Source organism: Atractosteus spatula, chromosome 6 (genome assembly GCF_055471065.1).
Source record: "Atractosteus spatula isolate fAtrSpa1 chromosome 6, fAtrSpa1.hap1, whole genome shotgun sequence".
NCBI classification, from domain to species: domain Eukaryota; kingdom Metazoa; phylum Chordata; class Actinopteri; order Semionotiformes; family Lepisosteidae; genus Atractosteus; species Atractosteus spatula.
In genome coordinates, this window is record NC_142711.1 from 6,809,506 (window position 1) to 6,837,477 (window position 27,972).

The 27,972-nt window shown below is 37.1% G+C and overlaps 2 protein-coding genes across 2 annotated transcripts in view; both read left to right on the plus strand.

Moving 5' to 3' along the window:
- rttn (rotatin) overlaps positions 1-16,055 on the plus strand; it is a 72,328-nt gene extending 56,273 nt beyond the window's left edge. The window contains exons 45-49 of the mRNA XM_088918828.1: positions 9,038-9,231; positions 10,889-11,156; positions 12,489-12,592; positions 13,120-13,189; positions 15,594-16,055. Coding sequence (XP_088774954.1) covers positions 9,038-9,231; positions 10,889-11,156; positions 12,489-12,592; positions 13,120-13,189; positions 15,594-15,676 — 719 coding nt within the window. The 3' untranslated portion in view covers positions 15,677-16,055. The remainder of the gene's footprint in view (positions 1-9,037; positions 9,232-10,888; positions 11,157-12,488; positions 12,593-13,119; positions 13,190-15,593) is intronic.
- Positions 16,056-17,713: 1,658 nt separating this feature from the next.
- On the plus strand, positions 17,714-24,904 carry cd226 (CD226 molecule). Its single transcript, XM_088919649.1, has 6 exons — positions 17,714-17,833; positions 19,337-19,669; positions 20,300-20,638; positions 22,345-22,435; positions 23,094-23,148; positions 23,491-24,904. The coding sequence occupies exons 1-6, from the start codon at positions 17,746-17,748 to the stop codon at positions 23,614-23,616; spliced, it is 1,032 nt and encodes a 343-aa protein (XP_088775775.1). The 5' UTR covers positions 17,714-17,745; the 3' UTR covers positions 23,617-24,904.
- Positions 24,905-27,972: the final 3,068 nt, after the last annotated feature.

Sequence of the window (27,972 nt, forward strand, 5' to 3'; positions counted from 1 at the left end):
ACTGGACAGACATAGGACACCAAAATCACATTTAAGCTTTATGAGTTTCTTGTGCAAGTTTGTTATTTTTTAAATGTTTTTGCTAAAAGGGTGTTCTTGAGCTTTGCAAAGTTATTAGAACCTGCAACATATTAAAAAGATGTTCCCGATAACTGTTAATGACCTCTACTAATGACTACTTGCAGGTTTATTACCAAAAGCAGGTCATTCTCAAAGATGATGATTTATGCTGTTTGAGTCTTAATAGTGTGCTTATGTATTTATAAAGGGTAATTTTCCACCTCAAAATGTTTTCTGTTGTTTTGGGTCTCATACCTTTACATTTACTACAGGATTATTGTAAATGCTTTGATTAAGGTGAAATTGAGACTACAAGTAATTCATTAACTCTGGTATCCTTTCTTTTTTTTCCAGTCACACTTACTCTGTAACACTTAAAATCCCCTTCTTGCAGTAATGGTATATTACAGTAATAGTGGTCTTATAAAGCCCACTCAATCAACACTATCCTCCTCATCTTTTAGTAACGTTTAACTACTCAGCCCTGAGGCTTGATTTGTCAGCTCCAAAAAATACCCCCGTAACTGAGTTTGTACTGTCAGTACAATTATATCTGCTCTGCCTCCGTGCTATGGTTTTTGGCTTTATAGCTCAGTTCCTTCAATATTAGAAGGAATGTTTACTTATTTGTGTCCTCAGCAAGCCTCACCATGTCTTATTCACCTATTAATAAAAAGGTTCATATAAACATAACAGGGTAGCTAATTTGTCTAAGGATCCAGCCATTTCTCGAAAGAAGCCTGATTGTCGGTTTCAAACACATGGTTAGGCAGCTTGTTCCACACTCCCACAACCCCTTTGTGTAAAAAGTGCCTCCTGCTCTGAGTTTTAAATGCACTTCCATGTAGTTTCCACTTATGTTCTCAGGTTCATGTTTCAGTGTTGAATCTGGTTAGTGCTTGTGGCAGGATAGACACCTATAACTTTGTACTCCTGTGTCCAGTTTCGTCCTCACGCTAAACTACTGAAATCTATAGCTCTTCCAACATGTAAAACAATTTGGTGTTGTGACACCTATAATACCAGCTTGTGAAAGCTTGGTTTAAAACTGGATCAAGCTGCATTCCAGGTGTCTTTGTCTGTGAACGTGCTCTGTCCAAGCACAGGTTAAGTGCGACTGGCCAGCTATGACCAGGATTCCTGAAGTGATGTACAGATCGCTTCTGAGTGTAGAGGTTGGATTTAGCAAGCCCGGCTCCTTCCTGCAGGAGAGAAGTTCCTAGAGGTAACAGATGGTGCTGAGCCTACTGTCCGTTGCTGCAGAGCTGGTGGAAACAGCCTTGCGGTCAGAGATGACTGGTCTGACAGGTCAGCGGTTTGGCCTGTCTGGATTTCCTTATCCTCCCTGTCTGGTCCAGAAGCCTCTGCTGAGAGTCAATACCTAAAGTGTTGGTGATTCCACACTGAATATATTATATTATAAAAATAAATACTAATCAGCATAATTCTGAATTGATGAAAAGAGTTGTGTAGGAAGCAGATTGTGTTTCAGCAGATAGTAGCAGAAAGCAGATAGTGATTCTATTTCATATCTTAATCCAGTAAACCTATCATTTAGAAACCTGTAAGGAGAACTGGTGAATGTAAAACATGGATTTTTGAATGACTTTTAAAAGTGCAAAATGTCACAGTTTGTAATTTTTCATATTTTCTTATGTAAAGACTATTTAATTCATAGTCAGGACTGTAAAAACTGCACCTTGAGTTCACAAATCACCAGTTTTAAAAGAATACCAAGAACACTTATAACAGATTAACTGATTTAAATAATATAAATTTGTGATGGGAAACTGCGTATTTTGGTTAGACTGGTTTCTGTTTTTAAAAGCATGAGTCATGTTTTCTGAATTTTAAATAGATTCTGTATTTTCCTTTCAACTTTTTGGTATTGAATACACTATTTTGTGCAGTCTCTCCTCTTTTTGTCATTGTAGGTCAACAATGTACTTGATTTCTTTCCCATCAAGAATTTATATTATTTAAATCAGTTAATCTGTTCTAAGTGTTCTTGGTATTCTTTTAAAACTGGTGCCAAACTGGTGATTTGTGAACTCAGACTTCTTTCATTATGTGCATGACGGCAGCCTGAGTAGAACAGTGACACATTTGATACAGTTGTCAGCCAAGTGTTATTACTTCCTTCCCTATATATTTCCTAGTAGGAGTCTTTAGCTGCTGAGCATGGCAAATAAGATGATATTCCCAGTGTCAAAAAGCTGCTGGAGCTGCTGTTCCCCGACAGTCTTATAGTCGTCTACAGTACATTACTCAATAATGATCAACATGGGCTCGCCAGTATTGTTTTTGACATTACCACCCAAATGTTTTCCTAATTTTATATAAAAGTGATTTAAGTGATTTGAATATTGTTCTTTTCTCATGGTGTTTCGCAATGATATCACCCTCAGGACATATGTCATGGGATATAAGGTACTGTGCATTTCATATAACAGGATGTGGGTACACCTGCAAGTATTGAAAAGATGAAACCACACAAGTGCAGTTATTCTTTCATCTGTGAATTGACTGTGTAGCAATATTGTTTTGTTTCTGATGTTACGTGCAGAAGACTCGAGGCTTGGAAGATGTATTGTAGATTAAATTTTGATTGTAAACCGAAATGAGTAGACAACAAGGAGGGCAGTGTTTTATTATTTACTCTTTTCGGTTTTCTGTTTTCTTCGCCTGAAAAGAAAATTGCTGTAAGGTCTGACATTAGAGCGGGGATCTAGATGAGTATGCGAGTTGCAAAGGAGTAAATAGAGGTTGATTCGCACACCTGGAGAAGGCTTCACAGCTAAAACATTGTATTTCTTTTCTTTTTTTAGCTTTTGAGCATGGTATTAACAGAACAGGTTTGATCTTCTATATTAAGGTTTGTTCCATATTTGGAACAAAAACAGATCATGAAGTTGTGGAATTGAAAATGAGATTGAACTTGTTCTCTTGAAGGTGACAGGGCTGTCTTTGAAAAATAAGAACCTGATCTCCATGCCACAATTTCCACAAAGTTGGAACAGTTCTGGACAATGCCTTCAAGGAGCTTGTGCCTCATCCTCTTAAACAGCCAAATAAAAAATTCTCGGGATCTGAACTAACTTTTGCGAACGAGAATGCATAAACAATCTGATTAGAAGACTGCTGATGGAAACTGTGTATAAAGGCAAGCTGTAGAAATATAGGGTGACATTTGTGTTTTTGAAATTTTCACGTTTTTTCCACAGACTGCTTTAAAGCAAAAAGTCATTACTTCTAACCTTATTTTACAAGACAGGTAGAGCGATCATATCATTGAAACCATGTACTGTGCAAAGATCTCGAAACAAAAATGCAGGTGTAGTCTTTTTTAACATTCCAGTCTTAATAAAATACCTGATGCTTTTAGAGTGGCTTTGAGGTGGCGTTTGGACATCTGTGATCTGAGCTCTGTTTGCAACGGTTCTCATAAAGAGGGTCGAGGCAGACAAAGGTGTCTGCTGTGGAAATTTCTAATTATAGAGACAGTGTAAAGCACTTTTTCTGCAGGCCATTGATGTCAGTGGGTGATTGTGACATTTCCTATCAAGTTAGGTTTTAAATATCAAGAGTTTTTTTTTTTTAGTCTACAGCATTTCAAGAACTGAGAACATTGGTTTGGCACAATAATGCAAGTAAAAGATTGATTCCGCAGTTTCACTTGATATATGTATTGGAAGTCAAAATTATGGGGATATTTGAAAACCTTGCTGAAATTGAAATTTAGCAAATGCACAATCATATTTTCTAAAATAATAAAGCCAGCTGTTAATACATCCATAAAGTATTATACTGTAGATGTACCTAACTTCTGCAGATAACCATAGGGTAAGGGTTAGGAGTATGGATCATGGCTATGATCAGGACTATTTTATAAAATGCTATTATTGCATAGTAGAAGTAAAAACAATAGTGATGATAACCTTTGTTTTAAACAATGCCTTTCATGTTACAGTAAAGGTTAATTATTACATTTGTCACTGGTATTTCTCCTATTAATATTTTTAAATGCCATGAACAACCCATAATTCAAGTGCTCCTTCTTAAATCAAAGTACAACAATGGGTGCATTTGAGTGGCCTTTTTACCTCATTTACTCTTGTGAAACTCTTGCCTTATTAACAAAGTACAGTATAGATGCCCTTCTCAATTGTGAAGCTGCAAAAGTTTAGCTAGATAAGATGCGGAATTCAAGAACAAGCAATTGAATTGGCTGGACAACCTGCCGCTCCGTCTTTGATGTAGAGATTTACAGTCGACTTGATAAACGAGATAATGACCGTGTTTGCACTTACAGTAGGAGTGCATATCACAAAAACTGGTCTATATTCAGACAGATGCAGCCAGGGGATAAAGAGGAAAGTCAGTGCAGTAGCAGAATGTTACTGTAGGTGTTTGAGAGGCCCCAGATAATTACTTCAAAGTAACAGCTCCCCTTTTTGTTGATCTCTGCTCTGCCACTCGTTTTAACAAAGGAAACCATGTTTCTGACAACTTTGAATGACTGAGATAATTGCACCTAAAACCATTTATTCGGATGCGTCTGGTTCAGATGCACAGAATGGACCCTCAAAAACATGTTAAAAATAGAAAAGAGAAAACTACGGAGGACAGGAGTGGGATTTGTATATGCAAGTGACAATGTCTTGTAAGATACAAACCGTTAGGGAGGTGCTTATAATGTTAAGTTGCTGTTAAGAAATGTGGAGGTGGTAACGTGCTGGGTTTTTTCGACGGTTTTAAAAACTATATAGACATACAGTGAAAAGGATATATTTTTTTAAAGGGCAAATTCATCAACCTTTCAGTATGTATTACTATGGCATTTTGTATTATTTTAGATTACGAAATGAGATAAGAATTTACCATACACATTTACGTTGTGGTTGTCTTATACTGTTTCTTTTTTTCATAATTCAAAATCAAGTCTGAATACGATACACTTGAAGGCTTGCTGCCACCCTGTACTGAAATGGGCTTTCTAGGCCATTGGTTCCTAGTAGCTAATTGATCCAGGGATCTGATTCAGCTGTCTTGCGATAGACATCCGGACTTCAGGTTTGATGACTTGTTCCAGAAGCCGACAGCAGATTCATTAATGTGCTGAATAACAATTATTTATTTTTATCCATTTAATTTAAACACTTTCTGTATATACAGTACTTCAAAACCTTCAAAGAACAAATGTACGAGTTAAGCTATTTAACAAAAGCAAAGTAATTTGTTTTTAATCTGTTGTAGTATTTGTTGAAAAAATAATGCACACACTATAGTGTAAGAAATGTAACACTGTGATATCACATTTCTACTTATTCAAGAATGAACTGTCATATACTGCAAGTCCAACATTCGTAAGAGAAAACCCAATTTTTGCATTTCTCATAACTGGAATAAAAATATCTTTACTAATCCCACATCATTTCCCTGCCTTGCACTGGCAAGAAAATTGGACTTCTTTATTCTGTACAAAATGGTTATGGTATGGGATGCAGATGATGAGTTAGTAAATTAAGTAGTTCTTCACTAATGGGGGGCAGGATAGCATAGTGGGTAAGCCTTTGGACTCTTGACTGGAGGTTCTGGGTTCAAGTCCCTGCACCACACACATACCCCATTTGTTCTAGTCCACCCAGCTGTATAAAGGGGGACTAGGATGAACTGGCATCCCATCCATGGTCACTTGTTCAATAATGCCACAGAAACCCTGGTGCTCTGGTGTGATACGTCATGCTGGCTAGGACTTTACCCTGTCTCTATTGAGAGAAATGTTTCTCATGACACTCTTTATCACTGTTGTGGTGGTTAGTTCTTGGATCCTGGGGTGACCTCTGTGTGGAGTTTGCATGTTATCACTGTGGCTACATGTGTTTTCGTGCTTTTCCTGTTAGCATGTGGGCCCTGTGATGAATTAGCATCCACTTCAGGGTTTACCTTGCTTCAGATCACATCTTGTTGATCTAAAACTGAGCAGCCATGCCTCTTAAAACATGTTTCTTTGTATATTTGATCTAAAATAACCAACTGTTAAAAAGTATAATGTTAAATATCTTGCTACTCAGGAAAATGTCACATATTCCAAATTAATTTACACCAATGCAATATCCTAATAGTAGTGTAGAGTGGAAAAATGTTCTTTATTGAGATTTAGCCCATGTCAATCCTTAATAAAGGAAGCTGTTCATAGCACTAAGATACTTTAAGATATTTCCAAAATGTACAAGAAAATGCTTCTGTTTTTATTCTTGGAATTATTCACTGCAGAGTAAAGAACAGCTTAAAATACTTGTTGATGATCAAGGTTGATGATATTGTTGTTACTGTTACTGTTGGTGCAAATGAAGTTCTGATTTTCAGACATGATATTGAGACAGAATATAATGGCCAACCACAGGTATAGGCTGAAAACTTTCCTTATCAGGATTTTCCCTTTCATTAGAATTTAGATGGCGATTGATACACTGGATGGAAAAACAAAAATACCCTATAGCCTCAAGTTCAAACAAGTTATGTATAAAGTGACCAAAAATAACTAACCGATGAGATCTGAAGTGTTAAGGAATGAAAAATGTGTAAAATGTTTTGTTAATTTGAGAATACTGCATTCTATTTTACCCGTGCTATAAAAGTGTTCACAATGACTGTATTGGTACACAGTCTGCATTTCTTTTAAATACCACGAGAAAGTGACACTGAAGGGAAACACAATGATATGTTTATTAAATCATTTAGAATTCCAGTTCACAACACTTAAGAAATGAAAACAACCAAATCAACGAAGAAGCATGCAATGTTATTTATTCTGTTTTAAGATGGCAGTAAGACCTTGAAAAGGGAAGGCTTTTGGTTATAACTGTGCTGCTTCGAACAAGCTCTTTAGAATGCAAGGCTTTGAAGCTGCTGGCAGAATCTTAATTGTGTAGTACGCAGAATTCGAAACCCATTGTCGAACTACAGTTCAGAAGTGATTACCATTGTTGTGGTTTATCAGGTTTCCGACAAACCTTCACCAGGAAAGGAGTGGTTTCCCTTTTGAGCCCCAAATTTCTTGTTAACCCAAAGGGTTATTCTGGGATAAAGGCTTTAAGGTGTTTTCAAAATAGGGTGTCTCGCAGGTTCTCGCATGAACTCTGTTCCTTGAAAACAGAGGGATGACATTTTAAATCGAGTTGCAATCTTTTTCTGTACTATTTATAAAATGCACTAATGAACTAATAAGTCTGCTTTTCCTGTCTCTACTGAACAATGTAATTGGGTTTCACTGTTGTGCTGATGACACTTAAACTGTAACATTCCTGCACTGCACTTTACAAATGTCTGTCAGATGCTAAGATTTGGATACAAAATAATGGTCTTAAGCTGAACTGAAAAGACTGACCTTTTACTCATATGCTGCCAATATCACTTTTGCAAAGCTGGTAACTCCAGTTTTGTTGAGGGTGTGAAATTAGGATCTTGATGGAAGTCCGAAACCTTGGTGTTTGTTTGGTGTTGTTTTTGATCCTGTTTCAGTGACATACAGGTATCACCAGGGTATATTTCTTCCAAATGTATGACGTGGCTCGGTTAAGACATTGCTCTTCCTGCTACATAATATTAATACAGTTTCTTGTTTTATTCCAAGATAAATAAGGAAGTCCAGGATTCTGTATTTCATGTGCTAACTAGAAGTACTCTGCATCTGCACATATAACTCCTGCCCTCTGTGGTTTGCATTGGCTCCCTGTGAAATTTAGAATGCACTTCAAGGTACTTCAGCTCATTTACAGCGTAAGATGCTGAATGGGCTACCTCTAGTAGTTTAGCTTAAATGCTTACACAGAGTATAGCCCGTTTGAGTCCAATCAATTGAATTGAGTCCACTCTCAGATCTATTGATTTAGGACTTCTTACTACAGCTCAATACAAAGGGCCTTCTCATGTGCAGTGCCTCATCTGTGGAATTCACAGCTCAAATCCATCCTATATTTAGTGATTATAATTTTAAATCGCTTACAGACTTAGATTTTTGGTAAAGTTATTTGTGCTACTTGTTTTAAGTACATGGGGAAAAACAATTGTACAAAGCAAACTCTAAACACAAAAAGGGGGGGCCATCATTTTCCCCACAAGTACCCCTCCTACAAAACATTCCTCCCTCACCTACTCCCATTCCATCAAGTCGGCACGCCCAACCTGCCAACTGTGGAAGCCTAAAAAAACTAAAACAGGTGGATATTTTTAAATTAGCCGTGTGAGGTAGTATTCTCTCTTGAAACAGCCTTTGGAGTTGATATTTTAGCATGCAAGAAGAACACGTTTGATTAAGTTTCTGTTGGGATGGCTGGTTATTATCTGTGAAGACTCACCATAATTTCCTCTGTCATTTCCTGTGTTTTGTATCTGTGTTGAATGTGTTACTGCTGTATAATTGCTGTAGAGTTATGAATTGCTTAGTATGTTTTCTACATCAGTGTGGTTAAAAACTATGACAAGTGCAGGTCTGTGAATATAAATTACAGCTAAGAAACTACATTTCTGTGATTCTCTAGTAGTGTGTCCATTAATGCAGATCAAAGAAGTCTGCAAATATTTTTTTGTTAAACAGAATGCTAAGATTGGTTCTTTGCTTTGTGTTATTAACTTGTCCTAGTTAGGCAGATGCCTGCGTAGCATCAAAGCATGAGGCTTTACAAGTGCTGCAGTGGCAGTGCACGCTTTGGCTTAGTTAACTTCATAGGATTGCCCCATTTCACTCGTCATATTCACACACTTTGTTCTGAATTATGTTGCTTCGTCTCTCCTTAAACCACAGTGATCCTCAATCACAGTCTGCACTGCAACATCTTCGACATTTTAGTAATGGGATTTTAAAAAATGCCAGTGGTTTGTTGTGTTAGTGCATATAGAGGATCACTCTTTTTTTAGAGTGTTCCAGGAAATGCATTATTGGTTGATATAATGTTGATATTCCATATTGTTTTAGCTTGCCGTTCGCTTTGCTGGAGCAGTGCAGCCCAGAACACGTTGTCCAGAGGCCCTGCCTGCAGCTCTCTGATGCACAGTGTCATGAAGCTGGCTTCCCAGAAGGCTCCTGAGAGCAGCAGTGTCCAGAGCCTGGCTTTCGCACTGCTGGCTAACTTAGCCATGTCTCACGATTGTAAAGGAGTGCTGCAGAAGGTAAAATCACTAACACCTTTATAATGAGGATGCTTCTAAGAACCAAATGCTTAAAATTCAGTCACTTTTCTTTTGCAGTATGCTTTGCACTTTACTTCAAGACTTTAACCTTTTACATTTTATTAACTTTTAGAAATGTGGAAGTATTCCACATTTTTAAAAATAATTCTACAGGTTGAATTCTGTTGCTACCCTTCCCATGCCAAAGTATACTTCTAAGTTCTACTAAGGACCCATAAGATGGGTAAAACAGCCAGTAGAGAGAGTGCTGAAGCAGACTGGACACTGAGAGGCCCAGATTGCAGTCATCTCCCTACAGGAGCAACAGGTGTGAACGGGATACCTCAGGGTTTCTCCGAATATCTCCAGCTGAGTCTCCAGACGCTGGCTAGAAAGACTCTTTGCCAGGGACATGCTGGTCTAGGTGTATGAAGCTGTGCCTTTCATCATTGTAACACTAATGCAACCCAGCTTGCACAGAATTCCAGGGAAGCTGAGCACTTCAGTGTGATTTGACACATTAGCAGCAGCAGTGCAAACCTCCACCCAACCCCCTGTGTCCCCCTGTGGTCAACAGGCCATATAAATAATATCAAGGCAGGCTGCTTCACTCAGCAGGCATTTGTGAGACAGGTTGGAGTGGACTTGTTACTGTCTGTTTGACAGTTGAGTATCGGTGTTGTTCCCTAATGAACGATTATGATTCATGAAGGCCCAACATGGTTATTGAAGGCATGCATGCTTGTTATGATGTTATGTTACAAAATTAAATCTGCAGACTCTGCAAGATTTTTTTTCATGCTTTTAAGGTCCTGTTAGTGGTATGGTTCTTGTATCCTGTGTTCAATTTAGTAACATAAATGGGAACAGGGACTTTGGTTTAGTGCCCATGATTGACCACAGTTGAATTGTCTAAGATGACAGATTTTGTACCTTATATGGTGGCACACTGTTACTAACCAGTCATAAAAGTGTATGTTTTTGTGCGTATGTATGTAAATTTAGCTCATTTCCCAAAATAAAAGCCTGTTTCTGTCTGTGAAAAAAGTGAGTGAGAGATGAGCTGCTAGCTGCGTCTGTCCTCCTTTCTTTATTGCAATGAAGAAATCGCCAGCTTGATTCACCAAAGGCATGTGGTTATGAAGAGTCTAACATTAAGAAGGCACTGCAGTGAAAGCTGAACTTCAGCACTTTAACCAATAGTTTATTAAGAGGTCAATATGCTAAACAGAAGCTGAATCACGACAGGAGAAATGTCCTCTGTCAGGGGTACAGTCACAGGCCGATGCTTTAGCACCTACTGTAAACATTCATCAGCATCTTTCCACTTAGCAGAAACCAGCTTCCATTTCCTGGACGATAACACGGGATCACATTATATGTTGGAAGAACAGAACAAAAAAATCTCCATGCATGTATTTCAGTAATTAGTTAATTATCAGGAGCTCCAACTGTAACTTCATAAGCAAAAGATGATTGAAGTGTGATATAGAAAGGTGATAAGTATGTAATAAATTGGATTGGGATATATACTAAGAGATTAAAATAATAGTTTAAGACAGATTAAGTCTTTATACAAAATGATTTGACATGACAAAACATGTTTTCTCTTTCTTGTGTAATTATTTTTCTTCCTTTCTCTTATATGCTTTTTCAGAGCAACTTCCTTCAGAACTGCCGGTCATTGTCAATACCAAAACCTGGATCTAAAAGTGCCAGTCCTGTGCTACATTTGTGGCTAAAGCTTTTACTGAACATGTCCTTTGGAGAAGATGGACAACAGATCATACTGAAGAGTAATGGTGCCTTAGAGCTGCTAACAGAAATGTCACAGTACAAACCTCGCAACACTAAACCTGTGGCCCTGCTTATTCTGCACAACCTCTGTTTCAGTTCTGCCACTAAAGCAAAGGTTCTAGCTAATGGTAAGACCTTTCTAATGCAACTTTATATCAGTCTGGCTGAAAGAAAGATTTTCTATTGTACACTAGTTTAAGCAAATATCCTTCCTCATGTGTTTAGAAAGACGACAGTGAACGGTACTTGCCACACGTCTCCCGACAAACATTTTTTAAAAATAATTTAAACCCTAGGCACAGCACAAAACCTTTTCCTTTTCTCTTTCGGTCTTTTTTTAATTTTCTCCACTGTAACCCATGGTCCTTTGAAACGATCTGTTTTCATACAAGGGGTTCTACCACGCAAACACCCACATTGTGCAGAGCTGGAGTGAAGCCAGAACTGGGGGCTGCACACCAGCTCAAAGCTGAGTGAAGTCATAAGGCTGTTACTGCAGTATATTTAGTAGCACGCAGTCAAGAGAACAGTGTTTATGCCACTGCAAAAAAAAAAACAGGCACAAGCACTCTTGACAGAAGTCCTTGTGGCCCCCATGAGCTGGATTTGTCAGTCGTGAGCACGTGTCTTCCCACTGGCACTCCAGCAGGCCCATGTGCGGGTTGTCTTCAGCCCTGCGGGTCGGGGGGTTGGCATGAGGTGAGCCAGGCCCAATTCCAAACCAGCTGGAGAGGAAAGCAAAAATGAAGAAATCTGGCATTAGTATTCTTAAAATGTAATGTAATGTATAATTTAGTCAAGAATACTGAGGTACACAGGAAAACAAATTGGGTTTACAGGCAGTTCCACCCCAGTGCTGGATAGCCTCGGTGTGGCTAAAACTGGTCTGTAGTTAGAACGTAAGACAGTGTACAAGTCAGAGCTGGCTATTTGGCTCATCTAGCTCGTTAAGTGATTAGTAGTACTTGATTGATCCAGTGATCTCGTTCAGCTGTTTCTTGAAGTAGGTCAGGGTATCAGCTTGGACAGTATGGCTGGGTACCTTGTGCCACAATCCCACAACCCTTGGGGGTAAACAAAGTGTCCTCTGTTCTCAGTTTTAAATGCACTTTTACGTAGTCGCTGATGTCTCAGGTGCTTCACTGTGAGGGAAGCTATCGAGATGAGATTTAAGTCACAATGTATATATAATATTGCATGAATCCCCTTTTTATTCTGTAATTAAATACACGGAACTGTAATAATTAAATACATGCAACCCCCAAGTCTGTCATGAAATATCAGAGATCTTCCTTTGTGCTAGTTTCAATCATTACATGATTACATTTAATATATTATTTATAGTCAACTCTAGGATCAAGGAAACCCAGAAACTATTAGAAATTATTTTTATTGCAACAAAATATGTGAATCCATACAAAGCTGGTTTGTATTATTGAAAAGTCTCAATTTCCTTTCAGATAAAGCAGTCAGAGTTCTGGCATCCTGCTTGGAGAGTAATCTTACAGAAGTCAAGACCATTGGAGCTTCAGCTCTGTGGGCTCTGCTCCATAACTGTCAAAAGGTACCTCTTCAAATATGGCTCAGGCTTTTCACACACAAATCGCACAATACTAGAGGTTAATGAAATGAACAGGAAAGATGATTTATGCAAAAGCTGAGGTTAATGATACAGACTCAGTCACAGCCACCTGGTAATGCGTATTAATTAATTTAGGGTACTCATGAAAATTTTGAACAAATGACAACTTGTCCCTTGAGCTTATTGACATCAAAATCTGCTGCATTCAGTAATTAGAAATAGTTATTGATACCAACTAATTATTGGAAATGATACACTTCTGTTTACTGTCTTTCTACTAATTTTTCTCCCGTTCCTGTGAATTGAAAGACACATTTGCATGAGAGCATCAGAATAAGAAGTGAACACCTACAGCATGATGATGACTTCTTCAGGCCTTAGTAATAGAGTCTGAATACTTGGATCTTTCTCGTTTGTTAATCATACAATCTGTTTTCAACAATGGAATTAGTTTTCTTTTCTTGATTGAATGCATATTGTTTCATAAACATTTCAACTTTTATTCAAAGGCGAAGGTGGCTTTAAAGAACCCCTCCACCAAATGTAAAGTTGATGAAGCATACATCTCCGCTAAAAAAGGTATTTTTCTTTAATCGAATCGATTTTTTGTGCTAAATTCAAACTGTTTTTGCTCTTTGTTGTTGCCAGCATGTTTTTGGACAGTAATACAAGGAGATATCTAAACCCAAAGCAGTCTGAACACTTCTAACAAGAAAAAACAAAACAGAATGCAGAATTAAAAATCTTTTTAAAGCAGGCAGAAGTTTTTGAAAGATACACCAAAATGTTTTAGTAACCTAAAACTGTTGAGTCGAAACAGATCTAGCCATTGATATTGCGCAAACATTTGTTGAAAATATTTCAAACAGGCTCCGCGAGGCCTTCGTCTTCAATTGAGAAGGATTGAGAAATATTGTTATATTATCCTGATATTTCATCCTGGCACAGGACTTCAATCCCCTCACTGTGCATTGTAGTCAAGCAGTGCTGGACTTCTTAAATAATTCTTCTGATCTTTACATCCCTCCCTGCACTGTTAAAATCCATCAGGCTAACATTTGGCAGTGCTCAGATTATGAACTCACACAAGTTGATAAGTATCTCTTTACTTGGCAGATCAGTACAGAAGGCAGTGTCAATTCAAAAGTGTCTTATTTTGTCGTTCCTGTTTTCGGTTCGCTTTTGTTGTTTCAATCTTCATTTTCATTCTTAATCATAGTCATGTTTGGACTTAATAGCCACCTCATTAATCAGAGAATGTACTTACTGTATGTTCTAACAACTTAATATTTTTCGTGGTGTACAGTGCTGAGAAAACATTGGTGTGCTCTCAGTTATAGGAATTATAATGTCTTTCCATGGTACCCTTGTTTAATCTAAACCAGTCTGTCTTAAATAACCAAAACAGTTTATATTTACCAATACATGCAGTGGTGTATGAAGTAGAACAATATTAAACCAGTGTGTGTAAAATAATAAGTGAAAGCCTAATTAAAGGGATAATTAGAATCAGGTGGTTGAATAATTGTGTAACAAGTAAGTGAGGGCTGAGTTTGGGCAGCCCTGTCCTATATTGCCACCCAACTCAAGTTCGCCAAAGAGCACCCTGACAATCTACAAGTCTATTGGAACGATATTCCGGAGACAGATGAGACAAAAATTGAAATTTCTGGTCACAACGAGAAACATTTTGTGTGGTGAAAAGCCTTCCGATAGAAAAACCCCATTCTGACTGTCAAGCATGAGGGTGGGATTATCATCTTTGCTGCCATAGGATCTGGACAGATTGACATAACGTGAATTTGGAGTTGTTTCATCAAATTTTGGAAGAAAATGTCAGGCCTTCCATTTTTTCAGCTGAAGCCGAGTCGAAAGTGGGTCAGCAAGACAGTGACTAAACACAAGCAGATCTACAACTGAATGGCTGAAGTAGAAATTCCACAGTTTGAATTGGCCAAGTCAAAGTCTCGACCTATAAGTTATGTCAGGACCTCAAGTGAGCTATTTATCAAAGGAAACCCTCATATGTTACTGATTGAAGGAATAACAGACTAAAATTCATAAAAGCCAATGCAAGAGGCTGATAAACATTTCTTATAACTGACAATTGAAGACATTAATAAGGAGATGTGACATGTCACTGAATTGTGTTAAGGAATCCAATACTTATTCACACAAGGGTGCTTTCTGTTGTTTATTATGTTAAAATAAATTTGCATTATTTAATTATGTTTATGTTTTATAGGGTTTTTTGGGGTTGTCTTCATCTATTATCAATACCATAATTAAACAATTATATTTTAGGTCTAAAATATGCAAAACAACATACCTGCCTAGGTTGTTCACAGACATTTTTGTGTATGTAGTGTATTTTGTGTATTTACACTGTATGTCGTGTCCTATGTTTTATTCTTTATTGATTTTCACTGATTAATTACTATTTATAAATAATTACGTGTTTTTTTTTTACATATTTCAATTTCTGTGAATGTAAATCCCCATCATGAAAGGGACTTTTCAACTACAGCTCTAAAGCTGAAGTAGTTCTGAAGTATAAAACTGAACGTGAGCACACGGTGGAGTCTGTTGTTAAATCAAAGTGTGTAATTGATTTAGCACAGAATTTATATGAGGTGATGTTAGAGTGTAATGGTTTAAGACCATTCTACCCAGTAGAATCAGTAATACAAACAAACTAAAGGACACTTTAGTCTTTAAACAACTTCAGGAGAAACTAAAAGGAAAATTGGACTTTATTGTAAACCCTTGTCCACGGACACACAAAGCATCAATGATGCTATTTCTGCAAAGGATGATGAAATTTAATGAATAGTAGTGTTCACTTTGAAAAATGAAGTCAATGGAACCATTAAAAGCACTTGTTTTGTTAATGGAGATAGACATACACTGCAGATAATGGTGAATTAAAACTAACAGAAGCCAGTCTGTTTTAAATACGTTTTTCTTTTTTTTCTCTTCACAGAAACTGCAAAAACAAGTGATGAACCACTCATTTCATACCTACAAAAGTGCCTTGAAAATCTAAGTAATCTCTTAAACAGCTAAGCATTTCTCCTGTGAAGGCCCCGATTGTATTTGTTACAATCACGGAAATCGCTAAATCTGTGATTTCATTGATTGTTCTAAAGGATTTATTTTTGAAGCATATTTGTGAATAAAAAATGGCATGTACAGTATATATACTATTTTTGGAACTGTAAATTACTTTGACAATTTGTCAAAAATGTATGATAGAGTATGTGATGTTAATGATTATGTTCTGTGACTAATATGTTATTTATAGTTAATATGCATATTTAGAGTATTTTAACCTACTGAATAAAGAAGTAATTTCACTCACCTACCCTAGTGTAGTCATGTGTTTTAACCAGCACAATGTTTCGTACTTTTTATCATTTTGAAAATAAAATAAATGCAAGAAATGTTAAAATGATGACATATAGCGTTATCTTGTCAGATCTCTGAAGTTAAGCAAGGCTGGAACTGGTCATTACTGGGTTAAGAGACTTCTAAGCATAACCAGGTTGTTGCTTTGTTAAACCCGTAGGTGCTGCTCTTCCCTTCTGCAGGAGAAAGCCTTTTGGCTTCATTCTTACTTCCCTTTGTTGTCTCAGATGGGAAATGTGCATTGCAGTCTGGTAAAAGACACAACCTTACACACCTTTAACACAACATGATCCCATTAACAAAGGATACAGTGCCTGATGTTGGGGTTTTGAGACAGGTCGCTACCAGCTTTGCACATTGTTATTTGGTCCACATCTTGCAGTGAAATTGCCTCTACTTCATCCATTTTTTTCAAGTCCTAACAAGCTTTCCAGTCCTGGTTGATGAGAAGCATCTCCATAACATGATGCTACCCTCGTGCTTGAGTGTGGAGATTTTTAACTGGGAAATGTTTTGCATCTGATGTAGTGATCTATAGTTACGTCAGAAAGTTCCCATTTTGTCCTGTCTCACAAAACCTTTTGCCACATGTTTGCAGTATCACTTATAAACTCCATCCTGGATTTGAGATGGGTTTGTCACTTTGTGACTAGCTAGTTTTCTGCTTGGGTTGGAGAGACGCCCTAAACCAGGCAGTGTCGGAGGTTTGATTGATGTGCTGTGCCTTCCTTTTCTTGATGACTTAGTAGACCGGGCTCACAGGGATATTTAGATACTTTTTATTATTTGTGTACCCTTCTCCTGATCTGTACTTTCCAGTGACTTTATTACTGGCTTTGAAAGACCCTTATTCTTCATAGTTGAGTCTTTTCTTAAATTTCACTATCTAACCAAGGGGCAGTCTGACAGAGACTGGTTTTTATTCTGAAATCACGAGAACTGCAATAATACCACACCGCTAGAATATAGAACTGCTGTAATTAATTGTGTGGCTTATTATGGTAATTTTGTGCAACTAAATTAATTTGCCAAAGTGTTTGAATATTAATACAAACAGGACTTTTTCATTTTCTTTTATATTATCTATTTCCATCTTTTGTTTTTTATTTGAAGCTACGAAGTAGGTTGTTTACAGTATAACTAATATTAATTGCTACTTCAAAGTGTCATGACTACAAGCTATAAAAGAACAAAATGTGAAAACTGTGAAAAGATCTGAATACTTTGGAAGGCACTGTATGGGGTATTAAAATCATGTTAAAATCCAGACTAGAACATTTGGTAACACCACAATGAATACACTTTAATTTTAACTTCACATGAAGTGATACATTATTTTCTGTATCATATATATTAAATACAGTTCTTATGCTACAGTATGTTCATGGACTAATACTTTCCCTGTTCGGGGTTAAACATGAGCAGCCTCTTTCACTAAAGAATGACTGAAAATTCCTTACATTCATTTTAAAGATGTTTGGCTATTAGATTCCTTACATTCAAATAGCCAAGTAGAAAAAAAAAAACAGACTCACTTGTGTTTAACCTCATCGGTAGCAGTCTCATCGTTCCAAGGGTTTCATTTCATACATTCGTCAGTTTTAATGTCACTGCTGCGTTTCACTTCCTTTGCGAATGATGAATCGTTGTGTGTGAAGTACTGTGCTATAGTGTGTGTGTGTACAGGAAGTGCTGGTTAGTTCATTCCACTCCTCAATGCAGTATTCATGCTGGCTAAGCGGGATAAGATGGAGACGACACAAAAGGAGTACTGGTACTTCATGGTACTTATGCTTATATTTAGTTGGCATGGAGGTAAGATGCTTTTTTTTTCTCTTCAAGCCAAACAGGGATTAGGTTGTTACAAAATGTATGGATGATAAAGTTTTGAAAAGTTCCTAAAATGCGATTCTCAGTAATTTTGCCAGCATCACTTTTGCTCAACTGCACCCATTTAAGAGGGAAAATCATTACCTGTTAATGATATTTTCCTATCTTTCGTTGCATGTCTGTTTTGTATACAGTAAATATTGTGAAGAACTTACAGAACGTTAAGAGACGTATTTTTGTTGGCATATAGCACATAATTTATTTTAGGGAAGAATATTTAGTTTTCTTTTTCTTTTGGAATTAGATGGTAAATGATTGAACTTTGTGGAGTACTGGTTGAAGTTGAGTGCAATCTCTGGCCATTGTAACTGTAAATCTAGTTTACTTTTACATACACTCAATACTACCCTAAGGTATTGGCAATTTAGTACAAAATTTCAAACCATTGAAATGTTTACTTTAAATACTATTCACCCAGTGTAATCAGAAAATTAACATCTACAGTACAAGCTTTATTTCACCCATCTGTTAATGGATTTGAGCTGAACATATACAGTATACAGTACATACAATAGGCATATAGACCAAATATTTGAAGCATAGTTGATAGTTCCGAAATTAATTCGCATTAAGTATTTTCAAGACCTGTGCATGGATATATACTGTTTCACAAGTAGTCTTGCAAATGTATCGTATCTGCTAACATGATTATATATATATATTATGTCTTGAATTGTGGCCTATTCTGAATTGATGGTAGTAAAGGAGCTGCTCTAGTTAAATTATTATTTTCAGTGTATGGCATCAGATGTGAATGAAATGACAAAACTGGAAGATGGAGTGTTTTTGTAAAGCTCCCCCTGTAAATATAAAATGAATGAAAGATTCTAGTCCCATTGTATGTACAACTCAGGCTTTCAGACTTTCAGCAGTAAGAATGGTCCATTAATCCTACCCTTATTTATTTCCATTTAACTCTATAAAAGATAGTTATTCCTGTGGTCCAGTGTAGAAAGCATAGTGTAATGAGGCCATAGTGCAAAATCCTGATGCTAAATTCACTGTGGTAAACTGGATTAAATGTTTCATGTGTTGTGAGTAGAGCACATACAGTATACATAAGGGCAGTGTGATTCCAGGATCTTCTGTAATGTGATCTCAGAAAGCAAAGGAGCCTAGAGTCCAGACTCCCTAATGGTGAAAACAACGGTGTTCGAGTCTATACTCGGCCAGAGAAAAATAATTAATATGAATTAATAAATCATGTAGTTTTCCCTTTACTTGCTGATTCATAATTCTATAAAAGCTCAGTGAAAGAGAGGACTGTGCACAACAATAAACATCCAAGACAAAATCACTTTTCATCAAAGCTCAACCACACACCCAGCCTGTATTGACTTTGGTTTAGAATCCATTTTGCACCTTTTATACAGTGCCTTTTCCCATTTCCTCCTTATGAAAAAAAAAAACCCCTCTATTTTATTTCAGATGCCACTCTGCAAAAAACTGCTGATTCAGTTGTGAAGCTGGAGACGAACACGACGCTGAAGTGTATCTGTCCTTGGCGTGGTAATCTCAGCCAGATCTCCTGGGAAAAGAGAACAGACTCACAAAAGGAGAAAGTAGCGGTTTACCACACAACATACGGCCTTCATGAATTTGGAAAATATAAAGGAAGAGTCAAGTTTCTGAAATCATTACCATTAGATGGAAGTATTGTAATCACTCAGACCACCGAGGAAGATCTGGGACTTTATCAGTGTTCCATACACTCATTTCCAAAGGGCTCATGGACTAAAGACATTCTTGTGGAAAATACAGGTAAAGTATTTACCTGCATCATCAACGTGTTGATTAACTTTATGGAGGAGTGTCTCTTGTTTGGTTCAGTCAGAAAATACACGAGGAAATGCTTTCAGAATGTGCATCCCGTTTAAATGTATGACAGCCCACAAATCACAGCAAATTGTGGGGTATTCTCAAAAATGGAAACAAGCAGCAGTAATTCAACAAGAACATTTCTGGAGTACATTTTACAGACAAAATTTTGAATTTAAGAATTTGGAGTCTAAGAATAATACAAATACTATATTTTTATGTAGCACCTTTCGTGATGGGGATCTCAAAATGGCACTTTGTGGTGATGAAACAGATAGACACAAAGTTAGTCAATGAAGCCGAAAAGCTAGAGTAAGGAAGTGAGATTTAAGATGGATGTTGAACTTGCTGATTGACTTGCAAGATCTGATATTGGGTTAGATGATCAATTCCACAAAACAGAAACGACGGAACAGAAATCATGGAGCTGCCCTGCTTTGGGAACTGGGCGGAGGTCAGAGTGCTTAGTGTGCTAACGCATTTAGTACATTATTCTAGAAATAATATGAACACGGTGTTAACAGCTTGGTTTCTTTATTTGGTAAAATAACACTTCATTTTTTTTTTTAACAGTGAACATCGATGAAAGCGAAAATAGATCAGAGGTTGTTGTTGAAAAGGGTCACAATTTCACACTAAGGTGCCACTATGTCCAAAATGGCACAGTTCACCAGGTGACTTTTGAGAAGCTTGGAGAGAAGTCTAAAGACACCATAGCCCTCTGCAACTTTTCAGATGGAAACTTCACTGGTTCCGATTACAAGCAAAGGATTCTGCTGAACTGCAGCACCATACAGGCCAGCCTGCTCATCATGAATATAACCGACAAAGACGGAGGAATTTACCGGTGCCACTTGAGAACTAACTCGGGAAATCAAACCACTACGTTATCCCTGAGTCTGCCTAAATGGGGTACGGAAAAGGTCCTAAAATTCCTCATAAAATAAATGTATACATAACAGTCCCACTTTTTTCATCTTAGCCATACTGTAATTGTGTATCACATTGGTTGAAACAGTTGGGTGAAATGTTTCTTTACTTCATTATACTTTATTTTACTCTACTAACACTTATTACACTACAAGTCACGTTTATTTATACGGCGACAGCCTGTGCCATTAGTTATTATTCATGTAATAACTAACGCGCTGTCGGACATTTTGGCCACGGTTGTATGTAAATTAATTAATGTAGGTTAGCAGGCTTGCCAAGCAAGACATTTGGTATTTCCTCATTTTGATTTTGAGTAGACGGCAGGGTGTTTTCAGTTCTCGCGTTTAGTGTAAAATGTGATGAAAGTGTACCGTACATCAGGGCTCCCCAGCTCTGGTCCAGGAGGTTTAATTGGACCAGTTTAACAGCTTCTCCCAGCTCTTCAAGCGCTGCTTCATTAAAAACAAACCTGGCAAGCCTGCTGACACCTGGCCGTGTAGGACCAGTATTAGGGGCCGCTACTGTAAGTAATTTCACGGTACCAGACCATTCTCAGTATTCATTTGGAAACACAGAAACAGTTTCAGGATTGGCACAGAATCCCCCAGCACTCTGCGTGAAGGCAATAGCTTCAGGGAAGAGTTAGGTCTCTGGACTCCCAACTGGAAGTCTGTGATGTGTGGTTTTTGCTGGCACTCCTCTTGTTGCCTTGAGTGATATATTAGATGCCAATAAATCTCTTCCACCCAACTATACAAGTGGGTTCCAGTCATTTCTGTGGGCAGTACTGTGAACAATCCACATTATATCAAGGAGGAAATCATGTGCTCTCAGCCCACTTAATACTGTGGAAATTGTGATAAACCCCAGCCTGACAAGGCTGCAAGCTCGCTGAAGGTCATTTTCTCATAAGGACATGAGGACATATCAGGAACGAGAGAAGGTCCTTAGTAGTTAAGGATTTCATCCAGATGTTCTTTGAAAGAGGCCAGGGTATCGGTTCAACAACATGGCTGGGTGGCTGGATCTACACTCCCACCACCCTTTGGAACAAAGCTTTTTGAAGCTGAAACCTGGGTTTCATTCTAGAAACTCAGTTTTGTTACCTCATTTGCTGGATGCAGTAGCACTTTCAGGTGGTTATTTCGCTGAGGTGAACCGCACACGGTGCCGAGCTATAAAAACTGTTCTGCAAAAACATCTGCAGTACAGCTGTGTCACCGTTGATCCATATTGGTTATGTCATTAATGTGACATACACTACCATGTGCAGGTATATTAATAAAGCTTCACATCTCTCAGACACATGCACAGTTAACGCAGGTCAATTATTTTAGAAAGATGTTAGAAAGGAAATGTAATTAATACAAAGCATAAAATGATTAATTGCGTAGACTGGGAATAGGTTCATCAAGGCCAAATGGGATGAACTGTCCTAAAACAACCTCATAATTCCACACATTTTAAATGATATGGTGAGAAAGGAATTGATTTTAGTTCTGATGTGTTGTTCTGGCAAAAGCAATTCTACTCAGTGAAATTAAGATACAGTGCATTATGCTGCACCATAAACATCTTAATAGTAACAGATGTGTTGGTCTATTTGTACAAGAATTGCAAAAAACCGTAACACTTCACAGTAATTGTATTCTTAATGTAATCATGTTTTTTTTGCGTCCATACAGACATGAACCTAATTTTCTATGCTGGAGTGGGAGCAGCAGGATTTATTGTTTTAGTGATCATGGTGGCTACAACCTTGGTGTATCAAAACAGGTATATTATGATTATTATGATGATGATTAAATAAAAAAACGGTTTTATTTGGTACTCACACTGTGCCCTAAAACATAAGAACATCTAGCAACAGAACATATCTTTTGCCTGAGCTTTGCCTTACACAAAGTGTTGTACTAGAACCAAGAAAGAGAAGGTTTTGAATTTGTTAAGTCTGATGATACATCATTGGACTTCTTTATAAATGTTTAGGGCAAAAGAAGTAGTGTAATAGTGATACTTAAAGTCACCTTTTGATAGATACATACTCCTATAAAGGAAGGGAATTCACAAGGAATTTTCTTTCCTCCATGCATTGGAAAATGTTATTAAATAATAGATATAAAATATAGAAATAAAAGATATTAAATAAAATGTTTAATTTTTTTTAAATGAATGAATTTCTCCCTCCCGATGTAAACTTTTTTCAGTCTAAGATTTTTTTCCATTAGACCCAAAGCCAAATGGAAAAAAAACAAATGGTAGCCTTGAGATGCACCAGATGAAATGTAGAAAATTGGATTCACTTCGCAGGGGCTTTACTAAAATATTATCTTGCCATAGAAGGCAATCGTTCACAACTGAAACATCAGTGCAGCCATTCCTGAGTTTATACTCTTTTTGAATAATTAGTTTTGTTCTACTTTGTTGTTTTTAGGCGTAAAAAGAAAAGAATGAAGACAAGAGACAAATTTCAAGTTGTGAAAAAACGGGTAAATATTATTTTTCTCTCAATTCACACATACAAATAAGGCGCAAAATTAAACCTGTGTTTTTGTATTTCCCCCACTTCATGTTTTGGTGTACCTATATTTAAGAATGTACAGAAATTGAATACAATATGCTAACAAGCCTCAAGATGAAAACAAGCAACTTTAGTTTCAGTTTTAAAAACGGAACCTTGTTTCGTGAAGCCGTAAGCAAAAAACGTAAGGAGTTCATCTTCCTTGATTCCAGTTCTCGCCGAATTAAGATTTGGTTAAGATATTTTTACTGTATGACTAACCGTGGTTAAATCTTAACTTACTTCACCCTTGTCCATTCATGCCTTGTAGCACCTGAACAACTATGAACAAGCATCGGTCTATGACCGGATGAAAAAGAAAGCCAAACATCAAGACACTGATGAGATCTATGTAAATATTCCTAATCCTCCTCGTCGAACGAAGAAGAAGACATAAGGCTGTCGTCAAGCTGGAAATGATCGATCGGAATTCCAAAGGATGTGGTTCACTTGGAGAAGGGAAAGACACTAGGAATTCTCAACAGACGATTTGCTGCTCTGAGCACTTGGAAGAATAGTAGCAGTTTCTTTCGCAAGAAAGCATTGTGCTACGTCTACTGTATCTGTGGATTGAAATAGTGCTACTGTATGCAAGGATTTTGATCCCACTGTTCAAAGTAAAATTGATGCTTCGCCAATTCAAGCAGGCATGAACTGTTAAGTATTTTTTTGCAAAGAAAAAAAAAACAACTGTGCCTAATAAGCTTTTTATTTAAATCAAACAATACTGACCAGTTACCAAACAATAAAGTGGAAATTAGTCTCCTACGGATTTTTTAATTAAGTATTTACACCATTTTCCGTATTTTCATATTCCCAGAATAATTCCCTTAACTTTAAGCAATATTAACTGAGAATTGTGGAAGATTTATTTGTCTAATAATTTTGACAAATAATACTTCGATTTTACTCAAACTGTATGGAGAAAACTTTTTATTAAAGGTTAATAATTGATATATCTGTTTAAAACAAAGTGATTATCTGAATTTGGTGAAATCTTTAAGTAAACTTGCCACTAACAAGGTCCGGACATTTTTTAATTACAATTCTGATATATTTTAACAAATTGAAAATTTGCTAATTATACTTCTCGTACCTTGATGTTCATACAGATTCATTTGATGGGTACATTTTGGTATTGTTATTAGAATTATTTTTTATACACAGTTTAACTTTATAAAGTGTAGTACAAATTAGTTTGGTAGTGGACAAACCATATGTGAAATCACCAACATCATTTTGTATGATGGTACTTGTATTCTGTATTTCTTCTGAAGTTTGTAGTTGAATTTCGGTGCCTCTGATTTACAAATAATTCATCTGCCCTTGACCTTTCTACTCGCTGAAAGGTTTTCAGTGTTTAACAGCTCAGTTTCAGCTGTAACTCCTAGATGATCTTGGGATTTGAAAGACAGAGCACTCATAGTTATCTGAAGTTACAAAGATATGCATTTTTTTGTGCAATGAGATCCAATTTAATCGGAACTATTAATGGATTTATTCATTAAATGTATATATATTACATGAAAATAATTTATTAATTTGAATTTCCTAAAATAACTCCTAAAATGCTTGTATGTGCAGAGACGTAAAGAATTAAATGTTAGTAGTAATTGTAGGTACTGTGTTTATAATGTCATTTCTAATTAACAGCTCAGTTAATAAAGGAAATACAATGAGACAAATTGTGGACTGCTTGCGAAATACCTTGTGACTATGGAGGCTAGCCTGCCACCGTGTGGTTGGATAGCTACATTACAGGCCAAGAGATCAGAACTGCATGAACAGCAAAAAAATACTTGAGGCCACAGCTCTTCAGTCTTGGTCCTAAAGGACTAGTCTGTCTGGTACTTATTCCATCTTAGAAGTTGAAAGTTGAAATTTGACTTAGTTCTTCCACTTTAAAGATTTTTTCTTTAAAATAACCTAAATGAGACGTACATAACCACACGGACAGGCCTGAGGCAGAGGGCAGTGCTAAAGCAGACCTAGCAGTAACAACTTCAGCCATCTGTCCGTCTTCTTGTTCCCCAGCAGAGGCAGACCTGAGGGCCTTCGAACAGCACATGTCCATCACAGACCATCACAGTCCATCAAGAAAGAATATTCCTGTTTTTTAGAATATGAATGTGAATTTTAAGGATTAAGCCAGCACACTGTTCCATTTTTTAATATTGTGATCCAACTTATTTTGATTATTATACCATAATAATAAAATGATTGAGAGGGAATTGCGTTAAATTGGAGGTTGTGTAATGGATCCATTACTTTGATTAACTGGATTAACATAACATACTGTAAATTGCACTGTTCAGAAATTATATCTTAAAACTGTGTCAGATCAAAAGTTGTAAGAAGACCTGATCATTAAATGGCAACTAGAAGTATAACTGCTGTCAACATTTACTGGTTCTTTTAAGCCTAACACTACACTGGCCTAAGATGGATCCTCCTTTAAATACCATTTCAAACAGCGTTTTTTGGCTTATTGAAAATTGAAAACAGAGATTATTGAAGAACATAAAATTCCAAGAGCTTTTATCAAGAGTTGGATTGTTTTCGACTCATATTGTTTGGTTTTCTGACCATTTTTCAACTCTGATTACTTGAGGGTATTAGAGGCAGATTGCAGAACTGATCTGTTAAAACCCCAGCTAGGGTTAAGTCAAGTCAGCTTTAGGATGAACGAATTTACTCCTACCTATACTTTTTTCTGAGACTTTTGGTTGTTTGTGTTGCATATTGCACTGTTCAGTAATTGTGTCCCAAAACTGAGTCCAATAAACAAAACAAGAAAACCTGTTGTAATGGGTGAACTCTCTTAGTTTTGCCATTTAAAGTGCAACTAGAAGTATAACTGCAGTCAACATTTAATGGTCCTTTTAACCCTAACTCTACACAGGCCCAAAATGCATGCCCATTTCAATACTATTTTAACAGCATTCTTCACCTTATTAAAATTTTTCATAAAGAAAGTAGATTATTGAAGGAGATAAATTTTCATGAATGTTTACTAACGGTTTTGCGTAAGTTAGACTCTTATATTTTAGTTTGGAAAACATTTCCAAAGCTGACAACTGTAGAGCTTCAGATATTGATTGCAGACCTGCTCATTTGAAGCCTCAACTAGGGTTAGGGTTAGCATTCCCAAACTACTTACAATTTTTTAAGCTCAGTGCTGGATTTTGGGGCCCAAGTCAGCTTTAAGGGACTTTAAGGCAATGTTGTATATTGCACCATTTAGTAATTGTATTCCGAAACGTGAGTTGTAAAAAAAACCTGCTGTGCTGGGTAAACTCTCTGAAATTTGTCATTTAAGGTGCAACCAGATGTACAGTATTACTGGAGTCAACGTTGAATGGTTCTGGTAATGCAAACCCCACACTGGCTCGAAATACCTGCACATTTCAATACCATTTTTAGAGCATTTTTCAGATGATTGAAAATTTGCCTAAGGAAGTCGTATTATTGAAGATGATAGTTTCCAAAACCTTTTTTCAATGGTTTTGATTGTTTTAGACTCCTACTTCTTGCTATGAGGAACCTTTTCAATTCAGATGACAGGAGGGCTTCAGAGACAGAATGCAGTATTGCCCTGTTGAAACCCCAGCCATGGTTAGGGTTAAAATTTCCAAACTGCTTAGACACTTTTTCCGCTCACTGTTGGATTTTGGGTCCCAAGGGAACTTTAGGACAAGTGATATTTTGATCCTACCTCCATTTTGTTTTCAGAGACTTTTGGCTGGCTGAGTTGTATATTGCAGCATTCAGTAATTGTATTCAAAAATTGCTGGATTTTGGGGCCCATATCAGCTTCAGGACGAGTGAATTTTTGCTCCTATCTGATATGTTTAATGTCAGAAATGTTCCGGTGCCTAGATGGCTTGTTGCAGCGCTCGGTAAGTATCTCAAAACTGAGTCGTTCGGATCAAATGTTCCAAGCAATCATTATAGAATCTAATCTATTTGCAATAGCATTTATCAATGCCTTTGATTTTTTCACACTCATACTTTTTGGATGGGGGAACATGTCAAAATCCGATAGTCTGAGGCCTTCAGATATTGATTGCGGAACAGGTCAGTTGACACCCCAGGTAGGGTTAGGGTAAACATGATCACGCTACGTAGACAATTTTTAAGCTCAGTGTGGAATTTTGGAGCCCAAGTCAGCTTTAGGACGAGTGATTTTGGGCTCCGATCTGAAACTTTTTTTGTCGGAAACGCCTGGAATGCGTGTTGCACCTGTCAGTAATTGCATCCCAAAACTCGGTCGGATCAAAATTTGTAACAAAGCATTATTGAATCATATTCAGTTGCAAGAGCTTTTGTCAATGGTCTCGATTATTTCCCACTCATGCCTTTTGATTTGAGGAACATGTCAAAATCCGATGTACAGAGAGGCTCATATATAGATCGCGGAAATGCTCAATTGACACCCCAGGTGGGGTTAGGGTTAGCATTCACACACTACTTAGACAATTATTAAGCTCGGTGCTGGATGTTGGGGCCCAAGTCAGGTTTAGGACGGGTGGTTTTGTAATCCTATCTGAAAATTCTTTTTTCAGAAGCTCTCTGGGGCCTGGGTGGTGTGGAGAAGTGCGCGGTAATTGTATTACCACTAGCACTATTGACTCTCATTTAATTGCAAGAGCTTTGATCAATGGTCTTGATTGTTTTCCATTCACACCTTTTGGTTTGCGGAACATGTCAAAATCTGATTCCTGGAGGGCTTCAAAAATTATCCAAAATTGAG